The sequence below is a fragment of the Vulpes lagopus genome, chromosome 3 (genome assembly GCF_018345385.1).
Source record: "Vulpes lagopus strain Blue_001 chromosome 3, ASM1834538v1, whole genome shotgun sequence".
NCBI lineage: Eukaryota > Metazoa > Chordata > Mammalia > Carnivora > Canidae > Vulpes > Vulpes lagopus.
Window position 1 is genome coordinate 107,850,957 of NC_054826.1, and position 27,160 is coordinate 107,878,116.

Consider the following 27,160-nt stretch of genomic DNA (forward strand, 5'->3'; position numbering starts at 1 on the left):
CCCTGCACCAAGCACCCCCCTCCATCCTTGGACCTTCCCAATCCCCCCAGGAACGTCCAGGGTGAGTGTGGGCGTCCGGAAGGTCAGGAGTGGCAGGTGGGAGGCGGTGCCCGCTTGCCCTGGCAAGGAGCCCAGGTCCGGGGCTGGAGGGCCTTGGAGTCCCAGCTCAGCCCCAAGGAGAACCTCAGTGTGCACCACTCGCAAGGGAGGGGTGTCGTGGGATGTGGCGGGTATGTCTTCCCTCCCGGGAGGTGCTGAAAGGACGCCCGAGCAGCTCCCCGAAGCAGGTGCTCCTGGCACCCTACCGTCCAGGTAAGGACGCAGAGTGAGGCCAGGCTTGGGGCAGGGGTGGCAGGTGAAATCCCTCGCCTGGACTTGACCCCTGGCCCCTGGTCATGGGTCCCCACAACAACCATCTGGGGATAGGGCACCCACAGTGTGACATCTCAGTGTCATGTATCCTTCAGGGATGGAACCTAGCGCGTCCTGCTGGGGGTGAGGCCTTCGTACGTGCCGGCCTTAGTATCTTTTGGCTACTCTCGCAGAACGCGGCTGCCAAAGGCCTGTCCGGCGGGGGCTGGGCACCTGGAAGCGGGTCATGAACGCCCCACATGTCATAGAGGGCCAGGCAGACAGCCCGCAGGACTCGGGGACACAGACCCATCAGATGGAGGCCCCATCTGCCTCCCCATCTTGCCCCGGGCCTGTCGCCGACTGGACACCAGAGGCTTGAGTCTCACCACCCCCCGGTGAGCCCTCTGGACGCACAGGCCGCTGGGGCCTGATGGCCAGGCCAGGGCCCCACGGCACTGTCACTTCTGAGGCCTGCAGGGCTGTGGCGAGGGATGCAGGCAGGGCCTGAGACACGGGGGTGGGAGGCAGAACGCCCAGGGCAAGGCTTCCATTCTTCCACCAGGGCTGAGTGTGGGGACTGCCACCCCCAGCGTGCACAGGTCACCGAGCTGACCCCAAAGAGGTCTCAGGGTCCAGGAATGATCCCCTCCCTCCTCTGACTTCCCAGGGAGGGACATGCTCTGGGGCCTTCGGGGGGCCACAGGCTGAGGATTGCAGTCTTCAATGGGGACTGGGAAGGGAGGGGACACTGGGGTTCATGCGGAGATGCCGTGGGACTCAGGGTGGCAGAGGTGCTATGCAGGACTGGTAACTGGTGTGGCTCACTTGGTGTTTGCTTTGGTTAAGCTGAGCCAACACTTACAAGTGAGATTTCACATTAAAAATAGAACACAGGGCACCTGGGTGGCTCAGCTCATGATCCCGGGGTCCTGGGATCGAGTCCCACATCAGGCTCCCCGCAGGGAGCCTGCTTCTCCCTCTGCTTGTGTCTCTTGAATAATAAATAAAATCTTAAAAAAAATTAGAACACCTGGATGTCTGATGTCTGGCTTCTCTCTCTCTCTCTCTCTCTCTCTTTTTTTCTGGCTTCTCTTAAAATCCTTGGAGGTCTAGGATCTCTGTCCCAGAGAAGGCATGTACACTGCCCTGTTGACCAGGTCCTCCTGGGTGGGCTCTGCTCCCTGACATCAGGCTGGGACTCTGGCTGGCTGATGTGAGGCAGATCACTGGCCCAGGAGCCCACCCCACAGAACACTGTGGTGCCCCCGGCCCAGCCTCCCACCTCACAGAACACTGAATGGCCTTGCCTGCCCCTCCAGGGTTCCCGGGGCTGGCCCAGAGGTGCAACCACGGAGGGAGGTAGGGAGGCCACCTGAGATGGGCAGGATCTCAGAGGGAAGCCGGGGCCAGGCCAGACGACTCCACCTTGCGCCTGGCACAGTGGAGGGGGGTGGGGTTTCTCAGGGGCCCTCTTGTGTAGCACCGGAGATGTAGCCCAGAACCACGCCCCGCCAAGTGAGCCCTTTCCCACTCAAGGGCTGATTTATCCAGACACCAACGCTTCAGCTCTGAAGGAAGTTGGGGAGTGGGAAACCCGAGACCGCCCAGAAATCCAGCATCTGGGGCCTTGGCTTCTAGGGTGCACATGGGCCTCAGGGAAACCCCAGGACCAGAGGCCCAGGACTTCACCCCACCTCGGCTCTCCTGGGGTTACCCTGGGCTTTGTGCACTAATGGCTTCCACTGCTGTGTGTCTTGGCCAAGTCCCTCCACCTGTCTGTGCCTCCATTGTCTCACCTGCAGGAGGAGGAGCATGATAGTGCTACCGGCTAGGGCCGTGATGGGGATTCCATGAGGCAGAGCCACGCACAAACTCACCCCTGCGTAGGTACGGGCTTCGCTCCCGCTCACGCCCCCAACTGCAGGTGGTGTGGGAAGGTCAGAGAGGGCACCTGCCCCAGCCACCTGAGTCTGTTCTTGGAAGCAGCCTGGGCTCCCTCAGCCTGACCCCAAATCCTGCACGTCAGACCGCATTCTTAATAACATCTTTTAGTGATTTTACGAGAAAAAAAATAGAAATTTATTTTACAGTTAACGCCTGCACCGCTCTTCTCCCCCTCCTAAACTGCCCGGCGCATACAATTATGATAAACAGCCGCGGAGGTTGTGCGTGGCCTCGGGGCCAGCTCCCTGGGGTCAGACCTGTGCCTGGGCTCGGTCTCGGCTGAGCTGGGCGGCCGGGAGAGAGGCCGGCCGGGAGAGAGGCTCTGGTTTGGCCCCTAGGAGCTGGCTCCTCGCCCCCGGGGGGGGGCTGGGGGGCTGGGGGACTGGGGGGGCAGCCGCAGCCCCCCCCACCCGGGGCCCAGCGGCCTCCTCGCAGACGCTCCGCACATCTGGGAGGCGCGCACAGAAGCCCCGGCCCTGGAAGCTACAGGAATGATGGATCTTCTCCGGGAGAAACAATTCCTTATCTCCCCATCGGCCCCATGCTCCAAATGAAAAGCGCATTTGCATAGCTGCTCCGAGGAAGCTGCAAAGCCCATAAAGTATTTGCCGGCTCGGGCGCGCGGTTGCATAGGAACGTACTCGGGGCACAGGGCTGCAGGCCGGGCTGCGCGCCAGGGAAACAGCGGATTAATATTTGCAACGAGAAATTACCCACCGCTGGGAAACCAATTAGGTCCCTGATCCGAGCTTGTTACATCGATGGAAATAGATACGTTCGGAGCTTCACTCGGCTGGGGGTGCAAGGCACATTTCCAACTCGAGGGGAAGCTGCTGGAAGGGGGGCGGGCGGGGAGGAGGGACCAGGAGGGGCCCGAGCTCTGACCCAGGAGGGGCCCCGCCTCCAGACCTGGCCGGTGGGCCCCGCTCCCTTCCTTTCCTGTGTGAGACACACCTCCCCGAGGGGTCCGGCCTCGCCTGGGATGAGCCAAGGGGGTGGAGCAGTCCGGGATAGACATTGGGGGGGCAGGGAATGAATGACCCCCCACCCCCAGCCGGCTGCAGCAGCCCGCCCTTGAGGCAGGGGGGGGGGAGCTGTTGGCACCTCCGCTGCAGCCTCCCCGCACCCCCGGGCGCCCCCTCCAGTGGGGTCTGAGGCCGACGGGGCCGGGCACCCAGGCTCTGCGCGGGAGGGGAGGCCTCCCGGGCCACCGCACCCACCCGAGGCGGCCCAGCGGGGGGCGGGGCGGGGCCGGGCTGCTGCAGAGGAAGGCCATGCCACACGGGTGCCTTCTGGCTCCCCTCTTCCAGCCCTTGGAGCCCAGGCTGCTCCAGGCTGAGGGCAGGGCGGACGCCGGCTCTCCCTCCTCGGGGTCAGCACCGCCATCGTCGTACTGTCTCCTTCTCGCTTATGCACGTTTTGGGGCGTAAGGCTGTCAAAGGGAGGATGCAGAGGGGAGGGCGTCACCCAACCTCGGTCCTCAAAGGCGGCCCCACGCCCGGCCGCCGCCGCAGTCCCTGCAGCCTCCGAGCAGGCCCCCCCCAGGCCGGCCCCCAGGCCTCTGCCCGGCCAACTCCCTGAATGTCTCAGGTGGCAGCTCAAGCACCACCTCCTCTGGGATGCCCTCACCCCGGGCACCCTCCCCTGGCTTCTCACAGAGTCCGGAGGGCACGCCTGCACTGCAAAGGCCTGCTCCCAGGAAGCCAGGCCGCCTAGCTACAGGTGCCCGCAGGTAGCAGGCCTCGCTACTCCGGGGGTTCTGACCCCACAGCTCCTCCTCGGCCCCGGAAGCCTTGTGGGGAGAGAAGAGGGGTGCGAGGGGCAGGCAGGGGCGAGAGGCTGTGGGACGCTGCCAGCTGCTGGTCCGCGCAGCCTCGAATCCCGAGGGCGGCCTCTGCGCAGAGCATCCCAACCCACCTGGGTCAACTGCACCCTGCTTCCTTTTCGAGTTGGTGATGATTTGGTTTTCATTCATCATCTGGACGTCCTGATCCTCCACCTGATTGCTGGGGGGAGGGAGGAGACAGAGGGTTTGGCCCAGGCCATCTCCTTCTTAGGGCCGGCCGGGGAGGCCGAGGGCTGGGCGTGGGCGCACCTGATGGCCGTGTGTCGCTCCTGGCGGCAGATGTCCGTGTCCTCGGTGAAGAGGATGGTGTGGTAGGGCACCGTGGGCTCACATGTGGGCAGGATGCCCCCCACCAGGTGGCCCACCATGGCCAGGATTCCGTTGTACACAAGCAAGTCATCCACCAGGAGCTGGACAGACACAGAGGAGGGGCTGCACTCAGTGGGGCCGGCCCAGGGTCCCCTGTGGTCCCCTTTGCCCCAAGGCCCTGGGCAAAGCATGTTACTGCTGGGAGCGTCGTGGGCTAGCCTGGCCGGCGTTGGGATTTCAGGCCCTCACGACCGGGGAAAGTACCTGCGATTGGCCTCCCAGGGCCCCGCTTGCCCTGCCCCAGGGTCACCTCCCCGAGTGACAGGTTCCCTAGACCAATATGATTGCAAAAGAAAAGCCACTTTCTGGTTTTCAGGGTGATGATTCAAATCACTCGGAGTAGGTTTTGAATTCACGATGGGATGGCGAATTTCCCTGCCTCTGAGAACCAGGCATTTGTGTCTAAGGTGGCAACAGAGAGAAGTAAATCAAACTGCGACAAATGATAATTGCCGGCAGCCTAATTACCAACGAGCATAATTATCTCGAAAAACCCAGCTGATAAGTACTCACGCCAAACTCTTTCACCCCTCGATGGGGCGTTTTTGCGTAATTCCACAGTTTGATCATTGACACGGTGGTGGGCAGATCGAAAATCACATAAACTCGGTTCACCTGTCAGAGACAAGAACTCATTAAAACAGGCATGTTTGGGAACAGGCGCTGGGTGGGGCGGGGGGTGCCGGGCGCGGGCAGGGAGGGGCTGGCCCGGTGGGTGCTCGAGGAGGCGCCCGGCTGCCTGCCGGGGGCTGCGGCGCTGGGGTTCCCACCGCCTCCCGTCTCCTGGAAGCCCATCTTGAGTCTGGTCACGTGTGGCTGCGTTTGCAACAAACCGCTCGCCGCCTGGCTCCCGGAGGGCCTGTTTTCTTGGGCCTGGCGTGGCCCTCATTTAAATACCCGCAGAGAACTGGGTGGGCGCTTCTGTCTCCCCCAGGTCGGGCTGACACCCAGCGTGGGGCTCCCCGGGCCAAAGGGGCAGGCCGCGGGTGCAGAGTCAAGGAGCACTGTCCCCGGGCGGTCTGCACCGCCTTGACCCCGATCTGTCCTTTCTCCAGTCATAAATGAGAAGCACAGCAGATAGGCCCCGAAGGCAGTGCCGGGTAATTTCCAGCCCGTGGGGGTGGGGGGAGGGGGCTGTCCAGATGAGTGGCAGGACCATCTAGGAAGGTCAGACCTGGCGGCCTCCCCCACCCCCCGCCACCCTCCCACGGTCCCCACAGAGACTCTCCTGTATTAGGGAACCCCCTGTGAGAGAGAATACAGCAATGAGCATCCAGTGCCAGCCGCAGGCTGCTGGCTCAGCTTGGCCCCAGGCCCCAGGTCGCAGGAGGCCTCGGAGGGTGTCGGGCGTTGCAGGGGTGGGGGGACTGCCGGGGGAGGGTCGGCCTTCTGACTGTGCCGTGGAAATAGTAAGAGGTCCTCAAACCCAGCTGCCCATGGGGCTCAAGCAGATACAAATGTTTGAGTCCAGCAGGGATTGTGACAGCTGGACACACTGCCTCACACCAGAAGTGGGCGGGGGGGTGGGGCCCGTCTCAGGCCCAGAGACCCCCGGGGTTCTCCTTGGCAGGGGTGGGCCCAGCTTCTGCTCAGGGTTTGGGGAGGGCGGGGGACACTGTGGAGAACCTCCCACACGGAGCTGCTGGTGCTGCCCCCGTTCTGTGTTTTGAGAGGAAAATACACCTCCTCGTCCTCCTGCTCAGTCACAGGGAGGGGAAGGGGACCCTTCAGCGGTCACACGCACGCGCTAGGGCCTGCTGCACTTCTCCACCAGGCATCTGGCTGGCGCGGGGCTGGACCCACTTGTCCCCACCCGGCCTGTCTCCTCTCTCTCTCCCCCAACATCAGCCAGGCCTGGGGGAGGGGGGGCTCGAAGGCCCAGCCCCAGGTCCCCAAGTGACAAGCGGAACCAGCAGGAGGGGCTGAGATCTGCAAAACTGTAAGAGCTGACCCGCGGATTTGGGGCCAGAGAGGGGGCAGGGCTGGGGTCCAGTGCCCCGTGGCCTCAAGGAGGAACAGACACAGGGGACGTGGCCAGGGGACAGCACTGCCCACAGGGACCGATGGACGCCTGCCGCAGGGCAGCCCCAGAGCCCTCCTCTCTCCCGTGACCCCTCGCGGTAACCACCCCAAGCGCAAAGAGAAAGAACTGCCGGCCCGAAGAGTGCCCGTCAGATGTGTCAGCGAAGACCTGTGCCTTCCTGACAGCCCATGGCCATTTTGATTTGTTGGAGATGAACTTGGCCTGGAAGAAAGACGAGTCACCGCGACCGAGGACCCAAAGCCCCCCCTCCCTGCCCCCTCCTCCCGCCCCGGGGCGGGGAGCCTCCGGGAACCCACCAGGCCCGGCAGGATGGGAGCCAGCCACATGTGTCTGCCGTCACTGGTGTCATTCACTTGGTCGATGAGCTTATCGGGGGTCCGGACGTCCCCGCACACGCCCTCCAGTGAGTTCACGCTGTCGGGGAAGGCGGCGATATCTGGGGAGTCTCTAAGCTGCCATAACCCAAAGCAGTGTGCTGGGCGCTGTGGGCCACTCTGCGGCCACCAGCCTCGTCATGCTGATGGTGTGGTTTGGGGGACACCAGGGCTGGCAGCAGAATGGCCCTCTGCTGCTTGGGGCAGCCTGACAAGTGACAGCCAAACAAGACATTGTGGGGAAAATGAGCACGGAGGCCGACGGGGGTGTGGGTGTGGGTGTGGGTGGGCTTCAAGGATGAGGGAGGCGGCTGTGCGGACAGACGGCTGGACAGAGCGTGGTCTCACGGGACTGTGGGAGGCAGACACAGAATTTGTGGCTGGCACTCTGGGGAGGGGAGGGCACCCTGTGAAGGTTTGCTGGGGGACAGCTGGATGTGGCCTTGGCATGCAGGGACCGCCCTGCGACGCCACGGGAAGCACTGGGGGAGCCTGGCCCGGCTACAGCCACTCGAGTGCTGGCATCACGGCGGGTCGGACGAACCAGTTCCAGCTCTGGCTCTGCCTTCTGACCTGGGAGGTCTCGGGCGAGTCACATCTCGGGGCCTGTTCCCTCCTCTGGAAGATGGGCATAAAAGCCTCCCCATCCCAGAATCGCTGTGGGGATCTCCGAGGACACTGGCTGTGAGCAGGCTCGGTCGAATCAACCGAGCCTTCTACCTCCAAGGAATCACTAATAACAGTCAAACCCACCAGGAATCATTTATCCCAGGCAAGGAGGAGGGTGTCACCAGGGGAAGGAAGGCAGGACAGGGTCCCACTGGAACCCAGGGACCCCAAATAGGTGTAAGGCAGGCTTTGGGGCTGGACCTGCTCTGGCAGGACCCTGGGGTGGGTGGGGGATCACAGGCAAGCACCTGGAGGGGTCGGGCAGGTGACGTCAAAGAGAGAGACACCCATCCCCCCCCCCACACACACAGCTCAGGTCTCTACAGCAGGTGCCCAGCTCCATACTCACATGCTGTGTGACCTTGGGCAAGTTACTTAACCTCTCTGTCTCAATTCCTCATGTGTCAAACGGGGATAACAGCATTCAATTCACAAGATGGTTGTGAGGGCAAATGAGGTTCTGCGGGACAAGGCCTCCCAGAGCAAGCCCTCAGTAAATATTAGCAATTTGTTTTGGGGTAGAAAACAGCAAGGACACGCTTGGGGTAAAGGGCAGTGGACGCTCAGGTCCAGCCTCCACTGGCATGTCTTGCTAATTTCTCAAGAGGAGCTGAAGACTGAAGTTTTCATGTGAAACCCCCCAATTTTAAAAAACTATTAGCGACTAATCTGAAATATTTAAAAACTCAGCAGTCCAGCGGTTTGCATATTCTGGTGGGGGTGTTCCACCAACAAAGGGGTCCATGGTCAATAAATTCAGGACAACACTGGGTTGAATACAGTGCCACAGGCTGTGCCCTGCAGGCCTTGTCAGAGCCTTTGGAACTCCAAAGCACCTGTGGTTCTCCAGGAGTGGGTGCGACTGGTACCCCCTCCCAAATGCCTGGGCCACGGGCGGCCCCCCAAGGGTCAGCATCTGACCCTGGAAAGAGCCCACTGGCATTTCTCGTCCCGGGGTCAGGCTCCCACCCTCCTGTGCTCCCCTCGGTCAGGGAGGAGTCCCCTTCTGCCTCAAAAGGATACTGTTTTCCGACAGAGGGATTTTTTCTCCTCGCTCATCATACAGCTCCAGGCCTGTGAGACCGATATAATAGGGGTCACCCCAGCTGGTCAGGAGCTGCAACTGGAAGATGACTGGGACACGTTATTAAGGAAAAACAGGCTTAATTTTCTGGGAACAAAGCAAAACAGTGACAAAGATAATATACTTTGGGGGCCTCTACAGATGAATGAAAGAAAAAAGTCTTTTTTTTCTCTTACTGAGACTGAAGCCCATCCAAATATATGTGGCATTAAATTTTCTTTAATTTAAACTGCATATGTGTATGTTTTAAGAATTAAAAACCCTTCTCTGAGTCCTAGGAGACAGGAGGACAAGACGGGAGGTGGGGAGGCTGCTGCTTTCCAGGGAGCTGGCAGGACGAGAACCATGTGTGTCACAAACTCACTGTGTGCTGGCGCTCAACAAAGTGACCAGGGCTCACACCGTCTCATGCCTCAGTTTCCCTGGTTGTAAAACGACAAGAACGAAGTACCCGTTCCCTCCCCCACCCATGTCAAGCGTGCAGGGAGGTTAAGGTGGGGGGAATATGTGAGCTCTGTAGCATCAGGAGGGATGGGCTGTGGCCGGGTGACCCGCCAATGCTGAGTCCCGCAGTCCTCAGCCCTGTCCCCCACCAGCTCCCAGCCCTCCAAGAGTGGGTGGCTTCAGGCAGTATCATAGCCACGGGCAGTCCGTCTAGGAGAACAGGTACTGAGAGAGCCAGGCTGCTCATGTTCATGAACCTGCCCTGCCCTGCCCCATCCCAGCTCTGTGGCCTTGGGCGAGTTGCTTAGCCTCTCTGGGCCTCAGTTTGCTCAGCTGTGAAATGGGGATGCTCGCAGCATCGCCATGCCAGGCTGTGGTGAGGACTGAGTTAACAGAGGCAACCCACTGTAACGGCGCCAGGCCCAGGAAAGATCCAGCAAATTTGGGCTATCATCACTTCTCTGTTCACCTCCTCCCTGCCTGGTCTCAAGGATGGCCCTAGTTCAGTCCCTGGGGAGAGTTCGGGCTCCTCTGGCCCCTCCCAGCTGGGTGGGTGCCGCCTCCCAAAACCTCAGCCGGCCAGGGCGTGGGGTCTGGAACCCTGTCACCATCCCTGCCCTTGCAGCACCCAGTGAGCTTGGGGGCCCTGGGAAGCCTCCCATCCTCCCTTGGGCTTCCTCACATGGCGCCCCAGCTCCCCAGCTGTGGCCTGCCTGGAACCCCGACACTGCCTCTCCTCGGGTTCTGGGTGCGGCCCCTAAGGGCCCGGGATGTGCAGACGGGCAGGAGGAGGATACAGCCGCAGGGCATCAGGGGCGCCTCATAGTCCATGGTCGCACGCTCCAGGCTTTGCAGGTCGAGCCTAAAAAGACACAAGACAGCACCGGGAAGCAGAGGATTGCAGTGACCTGGCAGCAGGTCAGTGACTCCGCAGGTGGCAGGGTGGGGTTCCCTGACAGTGAGAGCAACCACTGACGTGTGTCCCGTCCCGCTGCGGGAGACTCAGGGCCCTCGGGCTTGTCCATATGGATTCTTCTTGCCTCAGAACAACCCTGGGAGGTGGGTCCTTTTATAGCTCTGGCTTGTGGGTGCGGAAGTGAGCACAGAGAATTGAAGTCACTGGCCGAGGGACACACAGCTGGTTAGGTGGCACAACTGGGATGTGACCTGAGGTCGTCTGGGTCTAGAGTCCGCTCTTAACCACCCAGCCCTCCTGCCCCTTCCTGAACAAGGCAAGACCACGCTGTGCTGACAGCTGGATGAGACTCCCAGTGCATTGATGGCCTGGAGAGAGTGCTGGGCTGGGGCAGGCTACCCTACGGGGAGGTCAGGGAGCCAGTGCCTGAGCTAAGGAGGGGACAGCCACAGAAAGATCGGAGCTGAACCTTCCAAGTAGAAGAGCAGCGAGAGCAAAGGCCCTGTGGTGGGAGGTGGAAAAGCACCAGACGGGCTAGAATGTTGGGTGGGATGGGAAGTGGGCAGGGAAAGGAGGCTGGAAGGTGGGGCATACCCTGAAGGCTTCGGCTTTGTGATCCTGAGCAAGTGGCCTCAATGCCCACATCTGTAAAATGGGTGGAACAACCCCTCCTTCAAAGGGTGGGTGGAAGGAGTCCCTGAAGGATGCATACAATCAGATTGGGCACCTGGGAGAGAGGGTTCTCTCCCCCTGCACGCTCCTCCCCTTGGGGCCTCCCTCCCTGGTCTGGGGCCAGTACCCTCCAGGCCTCGCTGGTTTTCTTCCATTTCAAGGCCGATGTTATAATTAAGTGGCTGTTCCCAATGACCGGCCCAGGAAGTGATCCCAGCCACAGTGGAGAGAAACTCATTTTGTGTTGTGAGCTTGGCCTCTGGCGTTGGGACACTGGGGGGGTTTAAATGAGTAAACGCAACGTGGCATTTACAAATTGCCATGAACTTAATGCGGCTGAGACTGCGGCCAAGAAATACCAGTGCACCCATGAAATGTTAGGCTCTCATTTCCTCTCTGAATCTTTTTAAACCAGGAAACAAGAGAGAGAAGGCCCTTCCCCGAATTGGCCGGCGGGCATTTCTGGAACGGAGGCAGGCTGCAGCCTCTCTTCCCAGCAGGAAGTGCAACGAGGCATTTAAAAAGCTCAGGCACTCCAGACTGTGGGGAACCCAAACATCCCCAGACAAGGTGGGCACATCCCCCGGGCTTCCAGGGAGGCTTGGCAGAGCTTTAGAAAACCGCCAAGTTGAAAAGCGATGTGTTTGATCATCATTTCAAAACCTTTAGGTAGAGGCTTCAGAGCGATGCGTGAAGCCAGCAGCCCGAGGACGGGGAGGGGATGACAGGACGTTCCCGGGGCTGCTCGCCCTCACCTCCGGGCTGGCTGGGGCAGCTGGCGAGCCTGGAGGTAGTCCACAAAGAGAATTTCTTGAGCATAATCAAAGTGGCAGTTGCCCGGCCCCTTCCGGATGAGGAAGCCCTCTGGAGGGGAGACACACAGGCCGTCCAGGGAGATGTGCACGATTTTGGCCTAGCAAACAAAAGGAAAAACACGCCTGAAGAAAGGAGGCCAGCCAGAGTGCGGGCCGGCAGCTGCCATGCATGACGGAGGCCTGCCCGCAGCCCCCGGGCCCGAGAAGTCGCTCAGCCTGGCTTTTTTCTCCGACCAGGACCACTGGCCAGGTCCACGCTGTCTGGTGCCATCTGCACCCCATGCCAGGCGCTGTGTTGCGCACTGGGTGGATGGCAGGGGACCAGGCAGGTGAGGCCCCTGCCATGGGGGACCCCAAGTTTCAGGGGTGGCACCTGACTTGCGCCCCCCCCTCGCCCACCACCCCGTAGCTGACCAGCTGCAGTGGCTGGAGGTGGTACAACGTGGCGGTCCAGGGCAGGGGGTTCGGGTGCCCTGATACTCATCATTAGCAGCTCTGCAAGTTCTTACCTCACCTCCCTATGCGTCAATCCCCTCCTCCGTTAAATGGGCTCACTAATGAGCTAACTTATGTAACACAGTGCCTGGCACGAGGTGTGTGCTCAGCAGGCGCTGGCACTTAGTAAATGCTGGCTGACACGGATCCTTCTTCATACCCCGGCTCACAGCTCACCTACCCCGGGGGCCAGGCCATCTATATCTGCCTCAGGCCTGGTGCAGAGTGGGCGCTTACCAAGAGCCCGCCGAATGGGTTAGATTGGGGCCAACATGCTCCCTCGGCCTAGGGCAGATTTCACCAGCCAGAGGCTGGGATCCACCAGCAAATCTCAAAGCCTTAACGGGCAGGGTCTGGGGTGGCTCAGCTCTGCTTCCTTTGGGCAGGGGGGCGGTGGGTGAGTACTCTCTCTCTGGCTCACATTTTGGGATCAGGACTTCCAGCATCTTCATGGTGAGCAACATGACCCAAGTGCTGACCAAACTGGTAGATTTTCAGCTCCGGGGAACGCAGAAGGGCTTTTCCATGCAGAAAGGAGCCCTGCCCTGGGTCTCACTGATAACTAATGTGCACCCGAGGCCCTTCATTCCTTCGGCATTTTGGGAGCCCCCTCATGGCAGCCAGTCACAGGGCACGTAAGCCTGAAAAGTGTACGGTACATGGCTTCAAGTGTGGTTGGATATGGGGACCCAAAAGCTGTCTCTACATCTCCCCACTCGGCTTTGCTTAAGGCTGATTCAGACCCTGGCCCAAGGGTGGACACACACAAATAGAACTGTCACCCGCTGGCCATGCAATTGGACCAGGGACACGGAACTGGACCAGAACAATCAGCGTGACTCCTGGGGTTTTGCTGGCTCGCCTTGAATGAAGAGGTCCCTTTTCGGCTAGCCAGAAACTGGCAACAGAGAGCAGAGGCCCAGGAAGGCCTTCCTCCACAGAGACTGCCTCCTCTAGGAAGTGCTCCTGACTTCCCCAGGCCTCTGTTTCTTCCCTCAGATAGAGCTTCTATTATCACCTCCATCTTACAGCCAAGGAAACTACTTCAGAAAGGCTAAGCAATTTGCTTAAGGACTCACTGCAGGGATCTGAGGCCCCATCTCCAGCACGCAAGGCCCAGCTCTAACCACACGCCAGGCGCTCATAAGCAGGGTGCCCAGAGGGCCTTGGGGCACACAGGCACCCAAAGCATTTTCCTGGGGAGGGGCAGAGGTTCCATCACCTGCCCTCTGGGATCCCCCTCTCAGATTGTGTCCATCTCTCCACCCCCCTCCATCCCATGGTGGCCACCTGTCACCGGCACCAAAGCTGATGGTGGCCAGGCCTGGGAGGCAGGGGCCCTAGGTCCAACATTTCCAGGTAGCGAATCCAGGCCAGAGGGCCTCAGCTGATTTGCTCAAGGGAATGCAAAGGCCTGGGGCATGAGTTGAGCCAGAAGAAAGCTTTCTCAATGCCAGTGTATCTTACTTTTTAAATGTGCTGAACCTTAGAGTGTACTTGGGGAGACACCAGCATGGCCTGGGAGGATCTGTAGACCCTACAATCAGACGGGCTGTTGCTCCAGAGGGCAAGCGCCTGGGGGCCACGGACTCCATGGTGGCCAGCTCCCACAGTGCTGCAGGCCCCAAGGGGCCCATGGAAGAAATTCCGGGGCACGTGCATGGTGGAGAGCCACACCTGGGGCTCACAGGATGCAAGGCCTGGCTTTGTCAATTTCTGCATGGCAGAGGATGATGACCACCTTCCCAAGGCAGGTTGCATCCTCTTTCTCCCCATTTTACAGATGAGGAGACTGAGGCCCAGGGAAAGCAGGCCACTTGCCAAAGGTCACATGGCTGGTTAGGGTCAGAGCAGGGATTCGGACCAGGGCCTTGTGACTTCAGGGCCCCAATGGCACTGCTGTATCTTAGGGGACATTATCACCATCACTTGTGTGCTCTAGGGGGAGGGGACACACCTATCAAGCCCACAGTCATATGAGGACAGAAAAACCCATGCAAAGGGCACTTTTGGTGCCTTTTGTCGAAGTACAGCCAAGACCCCTGCTTTGTCACATCCTGAGGAAAAAGAACATAGTGTGTGCTCCAAGCCCAGCGGGTGTGCCCTGGGGCTCTCACGGTGTGTCCCTGGGATGAGTGAGTGTATATTCTGAACCTCAGTTTTTAATACCCTGAAAGATGGTGTATTAACTTCCCAGAGGCTGGAGTGAGGGTCCCATGAAATGAATGAGTACAGAGCCCTCAGCTCAGGACTTGGCCCTCAAAGAGCTCAATGAACAACAGGGCCCCAAATTCACCACTAAGGTTCCGGGCTGGACCGCTGAGGACCCCCGGCCCCCAAAAGAAGCAAAGTGCTTCTGTGTCCCAAGTCTAGCCTGGGAACTTTAGCCCATATTTGCTGTTTGCAGAAGAAGCAAATAGCAGTGCGCTCTCTCCCTGGCTGTAGCCCCCCAGCTCCATTTGGAAAATTCTGGAAGATTTATGCTCCTCTCTGGCAGCCATGCCAGCTATTCATCAAGGCACCGTTTCCCTGACAGTGGACTGAGCGCGGCTGCTATTCCCCAGCTTACCCCGCGATAGGTGTCCTCGGGAGATTTATTGTAGTTCCAGAAGCGCAGGCCTGCGATGCTTTCAGCTCTGTCGAAGCGGATCGTGACCATGTGGTCCAGGCCAGGCGAGAAGGGGATCAGCCACATATGCTCATCCTCCATTGTGATGTTGGCTCCATCGATTAACCTGCAAACAGTGGGGAGGGAGCAGTGAGGTAGGGCTTGGCCATGACCTATGGGAGAAATCAGAGCAGGGGGTCTATGCCCCTTTATGGCCCCCTGCACACTGCCTGGTGTGAGCCTGGCTGCACTGGGCTTGTTAAGTGGAGGCAGGACTCATTACAGCCACTGTGAGAGGCCACAGCTCATCCGTAAAATCAGACAAAATAAGGAAACTGGAAGAAATAACAGCCTATGCTATTAAAGGTGCAGTGAAACGATCATCAAGGTTTAAAATAAAGAGGGAAATGTGTCATCTTTCAGGACCCTTTAACCTGGGGATCCCATCTCTGACATTGTTTTCCTCTAAGGAAAATTCGTTCAGCCTGCAGGAAAGGCTATCTGCACAAAAATATTCATTATAGTGTTATTTATTTATGTCAGCAGAAAAAGAAAAACAAAACAAAACAAAAAAAACCCAAGAGGTCTCAGAATACAAAGGGTTAATTAAGTAAATCTGTCCAGTTAATATGATAATTGTGAGGATGATGCAATGATGTGGAAAATGATCTTAATGCTGGAAGCTGAGGACAGGAGCCAGGAGAGACCACGCAAGGATGAAAAACACATTTGTGTCAGAGGGGATGGCAGACAGATGCTTTTCTCTATTTTCCAAACTTTCTATAAAATGCTGTATTGGCTCTACAGAACATTCTGAAAGAATTTGATTCCTTCTTTCTGGTGTCAGGTGAGAGAGATGCTAAGGTACTGGGGTGAGTTGGCTGGCTCTTGGTGTGAGAAAAGCACCAGAAGGGGCATGTGTGTCTGTGGGGGGCTGGCCTGGCCAGTAACCATGCGGCCTGGGCAGCTCAGGGAAGACCCTCGGCCTTAGGAGGGAGCCCCTAGCTCCTTGTGTTCTTCTCAGCTGCTGTTCTAAATGAACTCATCACCTTGCCCACATTGTACTCCTATCCTGGCCAGTTTCCAGATCTCCTGCTCTGCACATCCTGCCTCATCCCCCTCAACCTGGCCTGTGTTTGTCCCAAAGACCACCATGCCGCTGACTGCCCTAAACTGCCCAGCACGCCGCAGCCTGGGCCCCAGGCTGTTATCCTTATGGCTCTGGCCTGTGTCCAGCATTGCCATTGAACGGCCTGGCCCCAGGAACAGGGGCCCAACTCTCAGCTTCTTGGGCAACCCTCCCACCTCTTCTTCCTAATTTCCTGGTGAATTTGAGGCTGCCGCACTGGGAGAAATTCCTAGATTTTAAGATAAACTTTTTTTTTTTTCCTTTTACATTTTAAAGTTCTGGATTTGGAATAAATCTTACAATCTAAGTGTTCATCCAAGGAAGTAATGTTTCTTTTTTTTTTTCCTCTAAAAGTCTGTTATTAAATTGATGGATGGTGTGTCTTACAATTGCTGGCATCTTAAAACTGAGGAAATTCAGCAATTTAAAACAGAGGTGTTTGTGGAATTAGGCTGACTGGAGAACCTTCCATTTCTTTCTAAAAGCAATTACTTCTGTGTCCTAGAGATGGGGCTGCCTCCATACCAAAGCTGTTACCCGATTCTGAAAGTAGAGAGAGTTGTTGAAGCATTTATAGTTGACGGTGAAGGAAGGTCCCTATAGACACCATCAAGAATATCCACATGAACTTGATGGGATGAGCACTGGGTGTTATTCTATATGTTGGCAAACTGAACACCAATAAAAAATAAATTTGTAAAGAAAAAAAAAAAAAAGAATATCCACATGACACTTCCCAGCTTTGTCCACAGAAATCGTGACCAGCCCAGTAGCAATGAGCATCTCTAGTGGCTAGATTATGGTCTCTAAATACCATTTCCCAGTAGAAGGAACCAGGGCTTCTTGGGAAAAAATGGCTGATTCCACATCTGGGATAGGAAATATACAAGGGGAGCCTAGAATATCTTGTCACATCAGAAGGCAGGAAAGCTGTCACACACTACTATTTTAAAAAAGGATCCAGGAGCTCCCAGTATCTAATAACATCAATAAGATAAAAACTACAATAAATTGAAATCCTTCAAACGTAGTGTTTAAATCCATGATTTATGATGGTCAAACACAAACTTTTAAAGTGTGTCAGAAAAACAATTTTTTATTTTGCAAACTGAAAAATAAAGGAAAGAACCCAAGCACTTAGACTGCCTTTCCAATTTGCATTGTACCTCAGAGTAACCAAATCATTGAAGAAAAATTTCTCTTTATTGATAAAAAAAAAATGATAGGACCCACTAGTGCACCATCACCTTGCAATCAAGTGGATCTAGCCACTGAGCACTGACTGTCAATGTCACAAAAAGCCTTAACATCAGACACTCTATATGTCCCGAAGGGAATTCACAGTGACATCCACACCCCCACGGTCATATCTTGCCCCAATGGTCAAACCTCAACCAGATGAGGTGTCTAGATCTAATGAATAATTTACAAGAAATACAGGAGCTTGAGGAACAGGTTAAACAGTACCACAGAGATGCAACCAGTAAAATCCAGACCCTACAGGGTAAACCCTCCCCTTTTTTCAAAAGATAATTTGTAAGAAAAAATGAAAAAAGGAAGGGAGCCTAAAGATTATAAGTTAAGAGACATATCAGAGAGTCATAACATAAGGGTCCTAACTGGATCTCAAACCAGCCAATCACAAGGTTTGGACCTTATCTGGACCTTAATTCAAGAAACAAAAAAGGAAGATGAGGAGACATTCAGGGAAATAGGAACATGCCGGATGTCTACTAATTTAGGGAATCACCAGTAATTTTAGGTGATTCCATAAAAGGATTTATGTTCCTTTTAAAATCATTGTTTAGGGCAGCCTGGGTGGCTCAGCAGTTTGCTGCTGCCTCCAGCCCAGGGCCTGATCCTGGAGACCCGGGATCGAGTCCCACGTGGGGCTCCCTGCATGGAGCCTGCTTCTCCCTCTGCCTGTGTCTCTGCCTCTCTCTCTGTGTCTCTCATGAATAAATAAATAAAATCTTAAAAAAAAAAAATCATTGTTTAGAGCTACATACTGAAATATTTAGCAGAAGTGCTATCAGGCTTGGGATTTGCTATGATCACATATTCTGGGTGGAGGGGGCGGTAAGTGGGTGGGTGTGGATGAACAAGTGGGGCCCGCCTTGTGATCACTTTTGCAGCAGGAGCTGGGTCCACGGGCTCCAAGCCTGAGTATGCGGGAGTGTGGTCCGCCAATATGCGGAGTGCCGAGTAGTTCTTGAGCAGACACTGACTGCAGGCATGAGGGCCACGGGTGAGGAGCCCCTTATGGGAGAGCAGGGAGGAGTCTACCACTAACTGCAGGTGCTCTGGGCCAGGCAGGGGGCGCAGGTGCAGTTTAGCGACCTCCTCCCCGCCCTCCAGCCAGGGGACTTATCATCCTCTTTCTGCCCTACGCCTCTGATAAGGCAAGCGAGGCAGGGGAAGACAGTGGAACTCAGTGGGCTCCAAGAAGAGTCACTACAATTTTGTTATTATTACTATTACAACTAGAGAGGTTAAGAAACTTATGAGCTGGCAAAGGGGCAGAGCCAGGATTGGAACTCTCATCCCTCTGACCCCTGTAGGCTCCCCCCTTTTACACCTCCAAGCAGAGCCCAGGCCCTGCAGCTGTCCTGAGCAGGGGGCCCAGCGCCAGTCTGCAGTGACGGGCACGTGGACTGATACTATTATGCCAGGCTTGCTCTATTATTGACTGGCCCCAATCTGGGCTTATGAAATCAGACAAAAGCAAAGGAAAGCACCCGCAGCTGCCTGTGGAGACTTCTAGAGCCAACCCCCACCCCGCAACCTGGAGCAACGGAGATCTTTCAGCCCGAGAGGTGGGGTCACTCATGCTCAGATGCAGAGCTGGCTCAGCAAAGGCTGGCCAAGGTCTCACCTGCGTTCCTGGCCCTTCACTAAGCGTGGTGAGAACAAAGCACAACTGTATCTGGAAGCAGAGGAGCCCCGCCCACCACTTCCACCTGCATGGCCCTGGGAGGGTCATCTCCTTTTCCCAAGCCTTGGTTTCCCTTGATTCTAAAATGGGAAGACCACCAGGGTAGTACAGTCAGTTAAACGTCTGACTCTTGATCTCAGCTCAGGTGTCAATCTTGGGGTCAGGAGTCTAAGCCCTGTGTTGGGCTCCACACTGGGGGTGGAGCCTACTTAAATAAATACATAAATAAAATGAGAAGACTGCAGACGCCCAGGGGTGGCTGGGGAAGGTGGAATAGGGAACACCATGTGATGTTGGAATCTGGAGTCAAAGATGTAGAGCAGGTCCCCGAGCCCTGGCTCTGCATCAGAGCCTGAGCCACCCCGCCTCTCGGGGGCCGGAAGCGTTGTGTTGCTCATGGTTGGAGGAGATGGCCCTGGGAGTCCCTGTGGGAGGCTGCCTACAGACACTTACTTGTCCAGGGTCCGGGAGTCATCGGTGTACTCGGGGAGGTCATTTAGGTCTCTGGGGGAGGCAGTGATCTGATGCAGGCTGATGGGCAGTGCCTGGCCGTCCTTGCCCACCACTTCCAGGCCTGTGAGCCCCAGGTAATGCGGGTCCCCCCAGGAGGCAGTGAAATTCAGCTGGAGGCCTGTAATGGGAGGAGAAGCGGCCCATGAACACTGGAGGTTCCAGAGGAGGCTCAAGACAGAGATCTAGAAAGGTATAACCTCAGCCTCTGTGTTCTACCCATGTGAGAACCCAGACTGGAATGAAAGTGCCTTCAGGGTGGGCTCTCTACCTTTTCTCCTAGTGACCCTAGGGCCTGGGACACTGCTGATGTTCTGGAAATGTCTGCAGGATGAATGGACCAGTGTTTAAATCTGCACATGGGGGCCGCCTGGGTGTCTTGGTTGGCTAAGCGTCTGCCTTCAGCTCAGGTCATGATCTCAGGGTCCTGGGATGGAGCCCCACGTCAGGGCTCCCTGGTAAGCAGGGAGTCTGCTTCTCCCTCTCCCTCTGCCCCCCCACTCATTCTCCGAGAAATAAAATCTTAAAAAAAACAAAAAACAAAAAACAATAAACCTGCACATGGCCCTGGATCCTTTCTCATGCATCCATCATGTTGCTCTACTCTTCATGCTTCCCGTGATGCTTGGCTAACAGACCTTGTCTATCTGGCTTCTACCTAATAGTCTAACCTCATTTCATACTAGGGAGCAAGGCTCTACCCAGACAATCTTTTAATCGTTCATATTTCCATTCCTCTCTCCCATCACAGGGCCTTTGCACATGCTGTTCTTGCTAGAACTCACATGACCTAGTGTGCTTACCCTTCAGATCCCGACTCACTTCCTTAGGGAAGCCCTTCTGACTTCTTTGACCACATCAAACCTCCATCCACAGCCTGCCATGTCACAAGTGAACTTCCACTTCCATGCTATGGTCACCACTGTGATCTTGTGACCATCTGGTAAATATCCGTTTGCCCTGCCAGATGGCGAACTCCCTGAGAGCTGAAACCCCATCTGATCTGCTAGATCTTTGTGTCCTCAAAGTCTGGCACAGTGCCTGACACATAGTAGGAACTCAGTATAGATGGGATATTTTAATAAGTAACTACACAGAGGGGTGCCTGGGTGCTTCAGTCAGTTAAACTACTGCTTTCAGCTCAAGTCATGATCCCAGGGTCTTGGGATCGAGCCCTACATTGGGCTCTCTGCTCAGTGGGGAGCCTGCTTCCCCCTCTCCCTCTGTGATCTCTCTCATTCTCACTCTCAAATAAATAAAAAAATCTTTAAAAAAAAAAAGTAACTACATGGAGGCAGCTACATCAATCTATACAGCACATCAGAAATGGGCATTTCATACCAATTGGGCACCATCACAAGACTTCCCAGGATTCAGAGTAAGGAAGTGACCTACAAAGGTATGCCCATCTTTTTGCTGCCGCCTCACCCCTGCTCCACCAGAGACCATCTAGAAGTGACCCTCTGTGGTCCTGGGGCATATTGTCCAGGTGAGTCATCCATTTGCCCAGATAGCTCAAACCAAATGAAGCCTTGGTCAGGCTCTGTCAGATATTTGGCTAAAACTTCTCTTTTCTTACTGGTCTCCCATTAGAGCAAGCCCAGGCCCAGTGAACTCTACATTGGGAGAATGTGGAGCCTCTTTTACCACCCTTCTGGGGGACTGTGTTAGAAAACTCATACTCTTTGCAACTTTCACAGAAGGCCAACCCTTTAGTGCTGGAAGGAGGCTGCCTGGATGTCACGTGGTCCCACCTATTTCAGGTCAGGTGTGGAAGCAGAAGCCCAGGGAGGCCGCAGGGCATCCCTATGGCTAGGAAGTGAGGCCAAGCCACCCAGCCTCCCTGGAGCTTGGCTTCTTCTCTTACACGTCATTTCCAACATGCGTGTTATAAGTCATTCTCAGATCCCTCTGCTCTCCATGGGGCCAAGGCAGCCCTGAGCATCTTGGGGGTAGATGGAAAAGATGTGACCAGCAATGGGATCGGGCACATCCTAGCTTCTCATAGCAGCAACGGCATGCAAAATGGCCACAGATGCTTTGCAGCATGACTTTGCTGCTTCTCCCATCCAGACACAGGAGCCCATTTCTCCATTCCCTGAGTCCACTCCCTGAGTCTGGGCCTGGTGATTTGCTTTGGCCAATGGGAGAGAAGCAGAGGTGGTATGGGCAGAGGATGTAAAGCACGCACATGCACTGGGGCTTGTCCTCTCTCACCACACTTGGGAGGTCTGCCGTGTGAAGGAACCAGGTGAGCCTGGTCTCCCTATCTCTCTGGCCAACAGCCTCCCATCTGCTTGGAATGAAGACATCCGAGGTCATTCAGGTGCCAGCCCATCTGCTAGCTGACCAGACCCGTGAGCAGGCCCTGAAGAGGAGAGCCAAGCCAGCTTAGATGAAGACGGTTCAGGCAAGCCAGGGAATTATGAGCCAGTCATGGATTAAACAGTGGTTGTGCTAAGCCACTCAAGTTTGGATTGGTTTTGTCTGCAGTGAAAGCTAATCGATATACTCCTTTTCATTTCGAGTCGGTGTTCAAATGTCATCTCCTCAGAGAGGCCTTCCCTGACCATATGCGCTCAAATGGCACCACCTCCCTACCAGCTCCTGCCTTATTTTTTGTTACAGCACTTGTCACTATCTGACAATGTATTCTTCATTCATTTACTTGTGTGTTTTCTCATCTTTCACTAAGATGGAAGCTCCCTGAGGGGAGGAGCTCTGTTGCCTTTGTATCCCCAGAGCCTAGGACAGTATCTGGAAAATAGACAGTCAATAAAAGTTTTTTTTTCTTCTTTTTAGATAAATGATGGGTTGAAGAGTAGGTATTCAGTAGATAATCACGGGTAAATGAATCAAAATAAAATCACTAGGATGCCCTGGTTGCTCAGTGGTTTGGCACCATCTTCAGCCCAGGGTGTGGTCCTGGGATCCCGGGATCGAGTCCCACATCGGGCTCCCTGCATGGAGCCTTCTTCTCCCTATGCCTGTGTCTCTCCCTCTCTCTCTCTCTGTGTCTGTCATGAATAAATAAATAAAATCTTTAAAAACAAAACAAAATAAAAGCACTGAGTTTCACCAAGTTCATAGTGAATGGCAAACAAATATTCATTGATCATCTACTATGTACAAAGCCCTGTCTTCGGTCCTGGAAATCCAGGCATCAACACACAGCAGAATCTCTCTGGGAGCTTCCATTGCAGTGAAGATGGACAATGAGCATATAACAGACAGACATATAGGAAAGTTCCACAGAGCCACAAATAGCATGGAGACAAGAAGGTACGACTTGTCAGGGAGTGACTAAATGGATGGGGGAGCAGTCAGGGAGGGCCTCTCTGAGGTGGTGATGCTGGAGCTGAGACCCGGGTGATAAGGAGGAAGCCATCATTCCTCAGCATTCCTGGAAGACCATTCCAGGCTGAGAGGGCAGCAGGGGCTCTGGGACAGGAACAAATCTGAACTGTGGTTAGGGGCAGTGGAAGAAGATGAGGTCAGAAGGGCCGGTGTGGGGGGGTGCTAGATCATGTCATGAAGTCCAGATTTTCTTCTGTCTGTGGTGGGGAGCCACTGGGAGGGTTAGACTTTGAAGCAGGGAGCTGACTCGAACCCCTCTGCATCTTGGAAAATACACTTGGGTTGGGGGTCAGGCTCTCGAGGGAGACCAGGGAGGAGGCTGTTGTGATACTGGTGCCCTGGACAAGGGGTGGCCCTGGTGAAAACGGGGGGAAGCGGACAGATTCAGGATCTGTCTTGGAGACAGCACCACCAGGATGTTCAGTGGTTTCTGCAGGGAAGGAAAGAGACAAATGTTTTTGACCCAAGCGACAAAGTGGCTGTGGGCACTGGTCCCGAGAGGCAGAGTGCACAATGGCAGAGGGAGTGGATTTGGATGAGGGGATCACCGTGAGGGAGAAATGCAACCTCCCCCGGGCAAAACAAGAGGTGGCCCCCAGCCTCTCCCCAGCCACCCCCTTTGCTTGCTTGGCACGATGGACTGCAAGGACATCTAATTTGGGGTTGCTCCAAAAGCGCCTGCTCTCCTGTTTGAGCTAATATTCACGTTCTATATTCATTTTCCTCTGGTGTATCAATTAGTATTTATATAAATGGAAATTAATTTTGTTATTTCTCTCCCACGTTTCAACTCTCTCAGCTACTTTCCTATTCATCACTGCTGATATTTGCAAAACGCCCAAAATTAGTGTCATCTGCAAATTAGCAAGTCATATATCCCCTTTCAAAACATTAATAGGATTGGCCATATTTACCAACCCCAGCGCATCCCCCCAGGTCACGTTATCAAAGCTCTCTCCATTTGCACAGGCTGGTGAAGTGGGTTGAGGATTTGAGACAGTGGGGGAAAACAAAAAGGTTCAGACAAGAGAGATTCGGAAATCATATGCCTCCAAAAAGTGCAGAGGATGCTTGGTCAGGAGGTTCTCCTTCCTACTGAGCAGAGCAGCTGAGAAATCGCACGTTCCTTACGGCAACAAGGGCTCTGAGCTCTGCTCCAGGGCAACACTCCCGAAGGTATTGAAATACATTTCTGAGAAAGGTCAGAAGCCGCTTCAGCAGGAAGGACATTTACAGACAGCATCTTTGGGGAAATGATCAGATGAAGGGGATGGTGGCTGCCTCCCGCCAGCCTCCTTTCCCTCCTTCTCTGGCTGTGGCACTCTGACCTCTACCAGGGTTCCAGGGGGCGGCTGACCCCTGGTCTCGGGGCTCGAGGGATGTGCCTCTGCCTCAGGTGTGGCCAATCCCAGTTTTGCACCTCACACACCCCCACTCCCCACCACAGTGAACCGCAGCCATTGGCTTACAGATGGCAGGTGACCAAGCCAGGCCGAGGAGGCCTGATTCTGGACCCGTTGCTGGACTCCCTGGGAACCAAGGCTCTCATTTATCTGGGATTGCCGGCCAGAACGTGAACGTAAAGCCAGGGCTTCCAGGGGGACCTGTTGTGTGGATGGGTCCAAGTGGGAGAAAGGCAAGAGAGAGCAAGACAGCACAAAGAGCAGGAGGGAAACACTAAGGCATGATGACATCATTTGCACCCCCAGATCCAGCTGTATGGACCCAATAAGAACGGAGTGTTCACTGAGATACGGCAGGGGAAGCCTCAGCAGGGTGCCTGAGTGGGAGAAAAACCAAGCCCCAAACCAGGCTCTTGCCTGCCCTAGGCTGGCTCTAGAAATTCTCTGTTGTCTCAGACTAAGTGAGAGAAATTGAGAGTGTGTTCTGGAATGTGAGGAGCCATGAGGACTCCAAGTCAGGTATCTTCCCCTTCTAAGAGGGAATTTGTCTTTGGGAAGTGAGGGAGGCAGACACGGTTCTTGCTGGGCAGGTGGGCAGGCCTCTTGGGGAGGAAGTGGGTGATAGCAAGGCCTCGAGAAAGGGGTGTTGAGGCTGCTGGGGGGTGGTGCCCGGGTCCCACGCCCACCCCTGGGACTGAAGGACTCACTCCTCCAGGGGAGGGGAGTGCCAACAGCCTCACAATTGAGTCCTCCCACCCTTGCTTCCTTGGCCTTGCCTGTCCCCAGGGGCAGCCCGCATCCCAAAACTTGCAGATACAGACACATGGAGCCCTGACCCCTCACTCAACTCAGGACCAGTTCAAGGGGCCTTTGCAGCTCCAGGGCTCCCTCTGCCCGTCCTGCTTGCTGCCCTCCCTCAACAGCTCGCCCCAGGGAACCCCAGCAAAGAGTGGCTGACAGAGTCTCCTGGACGGGGCAGGGGAGAGAGATCCATAAGCCAGGGCCTGGGGTCTGAAGATTCCCCAGGACGCAGCACAGGTGCTGGCTGAGCGTGTGTACTGAGCGGGGAGGGAGCGGCTGGAAGGGTAAGTGGGGAAAAGAAGAGGGAACAGACACAGTGAAACCCGGATGGGGTTTGCTCAGAGGCCACAGACATGGTGTTTTAAAAATATCATAAAATTAGCCACCCAACACTTAAACTTTTGGAGATTTTACATAAATATCCAAATCTCTGCCTTCTCAGAAGACCCAGCACCCTGGGCTAGTATTCCTGCTGCCCCCGCCCCACCTGAAATGGGGAAGATGCAGATTTTCTTTTATGCATGCATCTGGGTTTGAAGGTCCCAAATCACTGGACTGACAGATGCCTCGGATCTCTTCCCGTCTGTTCTATGCTTTCTGGGCTCTAGCTGCAGCCTCCTGGGTCAGGGCTACAACTAACACATAAGATGTCTGCACTCAAAATACAAAAGTGCCCTTCTGGAAAGGCCTGCTGCAGAGAGGTGTCGCTCCTCCACAGTGATGTAGACCTGCCACGACCAGTGAGCCAAGTCTAGGCTGTGTTACCCCCATTCATCCCGTGGCTTGGCATCTTTGTGCCATGTACAACCTGCCCAACTGTCCAAGGGTCCCTGACCCAGTAGCCATGGCTCTCCCTGGCCCCCGATGCTTCTTCCCCTGGACACTGTCCCAAAAGAGGATACTCACAGATCCCATGGTAGATGCCCGGCTCTGGCGTGGTTACTTCAGGGACAGGGGGACTGGGTGGCGGCTCTAGCCCCGGGATCTACACACGGGTTAAGGGAGAAGCAGAAGGAAAGTAGGTGACTTTTCTGATATCCGTACAGCTGGCTGGCCATGCTACTATCCACCCCGAGCCCCAGATACTCCCTTGTATCTTTTCTTGCATTTTCTGCCACCATGGAAGCTGTGTGACTGATACCATGGGCAGACCCAGAAACCCCTGTGTGTCTGAGTCCTTGCCAGCACCTCTTGTTGGTAGGGGAGGAGTTTGAGGCCATCAGCTAAGGTGAGCAGATTTTCTGGAGCAGAGAAAGACCCAAAAGATATTTACCTAGGGAGCCTGAGGAAGGAGGCAGGGAGGAGGATCAGCAGAGAGGGATGGAGGGAGGGAAGAAGGGGGAAAAATTCAACCACAGAGAGTGGCCCTCAACCTGAGAGGCCTGGGAATCTGCCTTTTTAAAGCTCCTCAGGTGATTCCCAAGGGAAGCCAGGATCTGCCAGCCTGGTCTACAGGCAGGCAGAGGGGGCAGCCACACCCCACTTCCCAGATCTCATGGGTACATCTTGCTCATTAGATTGCTACACCATAAGTTAAGGCAAAACTTAACCTTAACTGTAAAACAGTATACAGACAAGGAGGCTGAGATGCAAAAGGAGGGGAAGCTGGCTGTCCGGGTGTTAGAGTTTTTTGGTGGGGATGGTGTTTCAGTCCCAGGAATCATGGAACCCTCGGCCTGGCCCCTTAGACATAGCCTCTTGAGGCCCTTTCTTGCCTGGCTGTGGGGAGGAGGGTGAGGAAGATGGCCTTCCAGGAGCATGCACGACACCAAGCAGCCTCAGGCCACCAGGGGAGGCTACTGTCCTGGCACCCATGTGCCTTCTCATGCCTTCCTGGGCTCCCTACCCTCCCAGAGCCTCCTGGGACTCTCCCTGGTGGATCTCTCTCTGGTGGCTGCACTGACCTGGACACCGAAACAGGGCAGGTGAGGCTCCAGCCCTGGCACTTTCTAGGGTTGTGACACTGGCCTCCCAGAACACGGGCTCCTTGTTTCTGAGACGGCGAAGATTCCTTCCTGTCCCTCCCAGGCTGGATGTGATCAGAGACCCTTAGAAGCATTTGGAAAACGCTGGGCACATGAAAGGAAGCCTTCAAGGTCAGCTCCCGACTGGAGACCCATGAATCACTTCTAGACCACAGACGTGCTGTGGTTCACAGAAGGTTTGAAAGCCTTCCCACTTAGTTGCCAACGGTTTTTAATTGGGACATTTTCCATAAAAGCCCAGATTTCTGGCTTCTCCCGGAAGAAATCAGGACAACTACCAACATGAACTAGCAGCTCCCGTCTGTCCTGAGAAGCAGGGGCCTTAGCACCCCCTAGTCTTGCATGACACTTCTGCCTGGCCCTGCGGATTTTTACCCCCAGTGAACACAGTGGGGATCTGCACACC

General features: G+C 55.5%; 1 protein-coding gene across 4 annotated transcripts in view; it reads right to left on the reverse strand.

Annotated features, from left to right (window-relative positions):
- Positions 1–2,409: 2,409 nt before the first annotated feature.
- LOC121487491 (katanin interacting protein) overlaps positions 2,410–27,160 on the reverse strand; it is a 193,377-nt gene continuing 168,626 nt past the window's right edge. For 3 of the 4 annotated variants that reach the window (XM_041749279.1, XM_041749278.1, XM_041749282.1), the window contains 11 exons: positions 25,676–25,754; positions 19,152–19,329; positions 14,596–14,761; positions 11,472–11,629; positions 9,926–9,990; positions 8,624–8,734; positions 6,854–6,993; positions 5,027–5,128; positions 4,394–4,554; positions 4,216–4,304; positions 2,410–3,730 (listed from right to left, as the gene is read on the reverse strand). In XM_041749279.1, the coding sequence (XP_041605213.1) occupies positions 3,672–3,730; positions 4,216–4,304; positions 4,394–4,554; positions 5,027–5,128; positions 6,854–6,993; positions 8,624–8,734; positions 9,926–9,990; positions 11,472–11,629; positions 14,596–14,761; positions 19,152–19,329; positions 25,676–25,754 (1,308 nt within the window). In that variant the 3' untranslated portion in view covers positions 2,410–3,671. Of the gene's footprint in view, positions 3,731–4,215; positions 4,305–4,393; positions 4,555–5,026; positions 5,129–6,853; positions 6,994–8,596; positions 8,735–9,925; positions 9,991–10,638; positions 10,742–11,471; positions 11,630–14,595; positions 14,762–19,151; positions 19,330–25,675; positions 25,755–27,160 lie in introns of those variants that run through there. The other variant, XM_041749281.1, reaches the window with a different exon arrangement.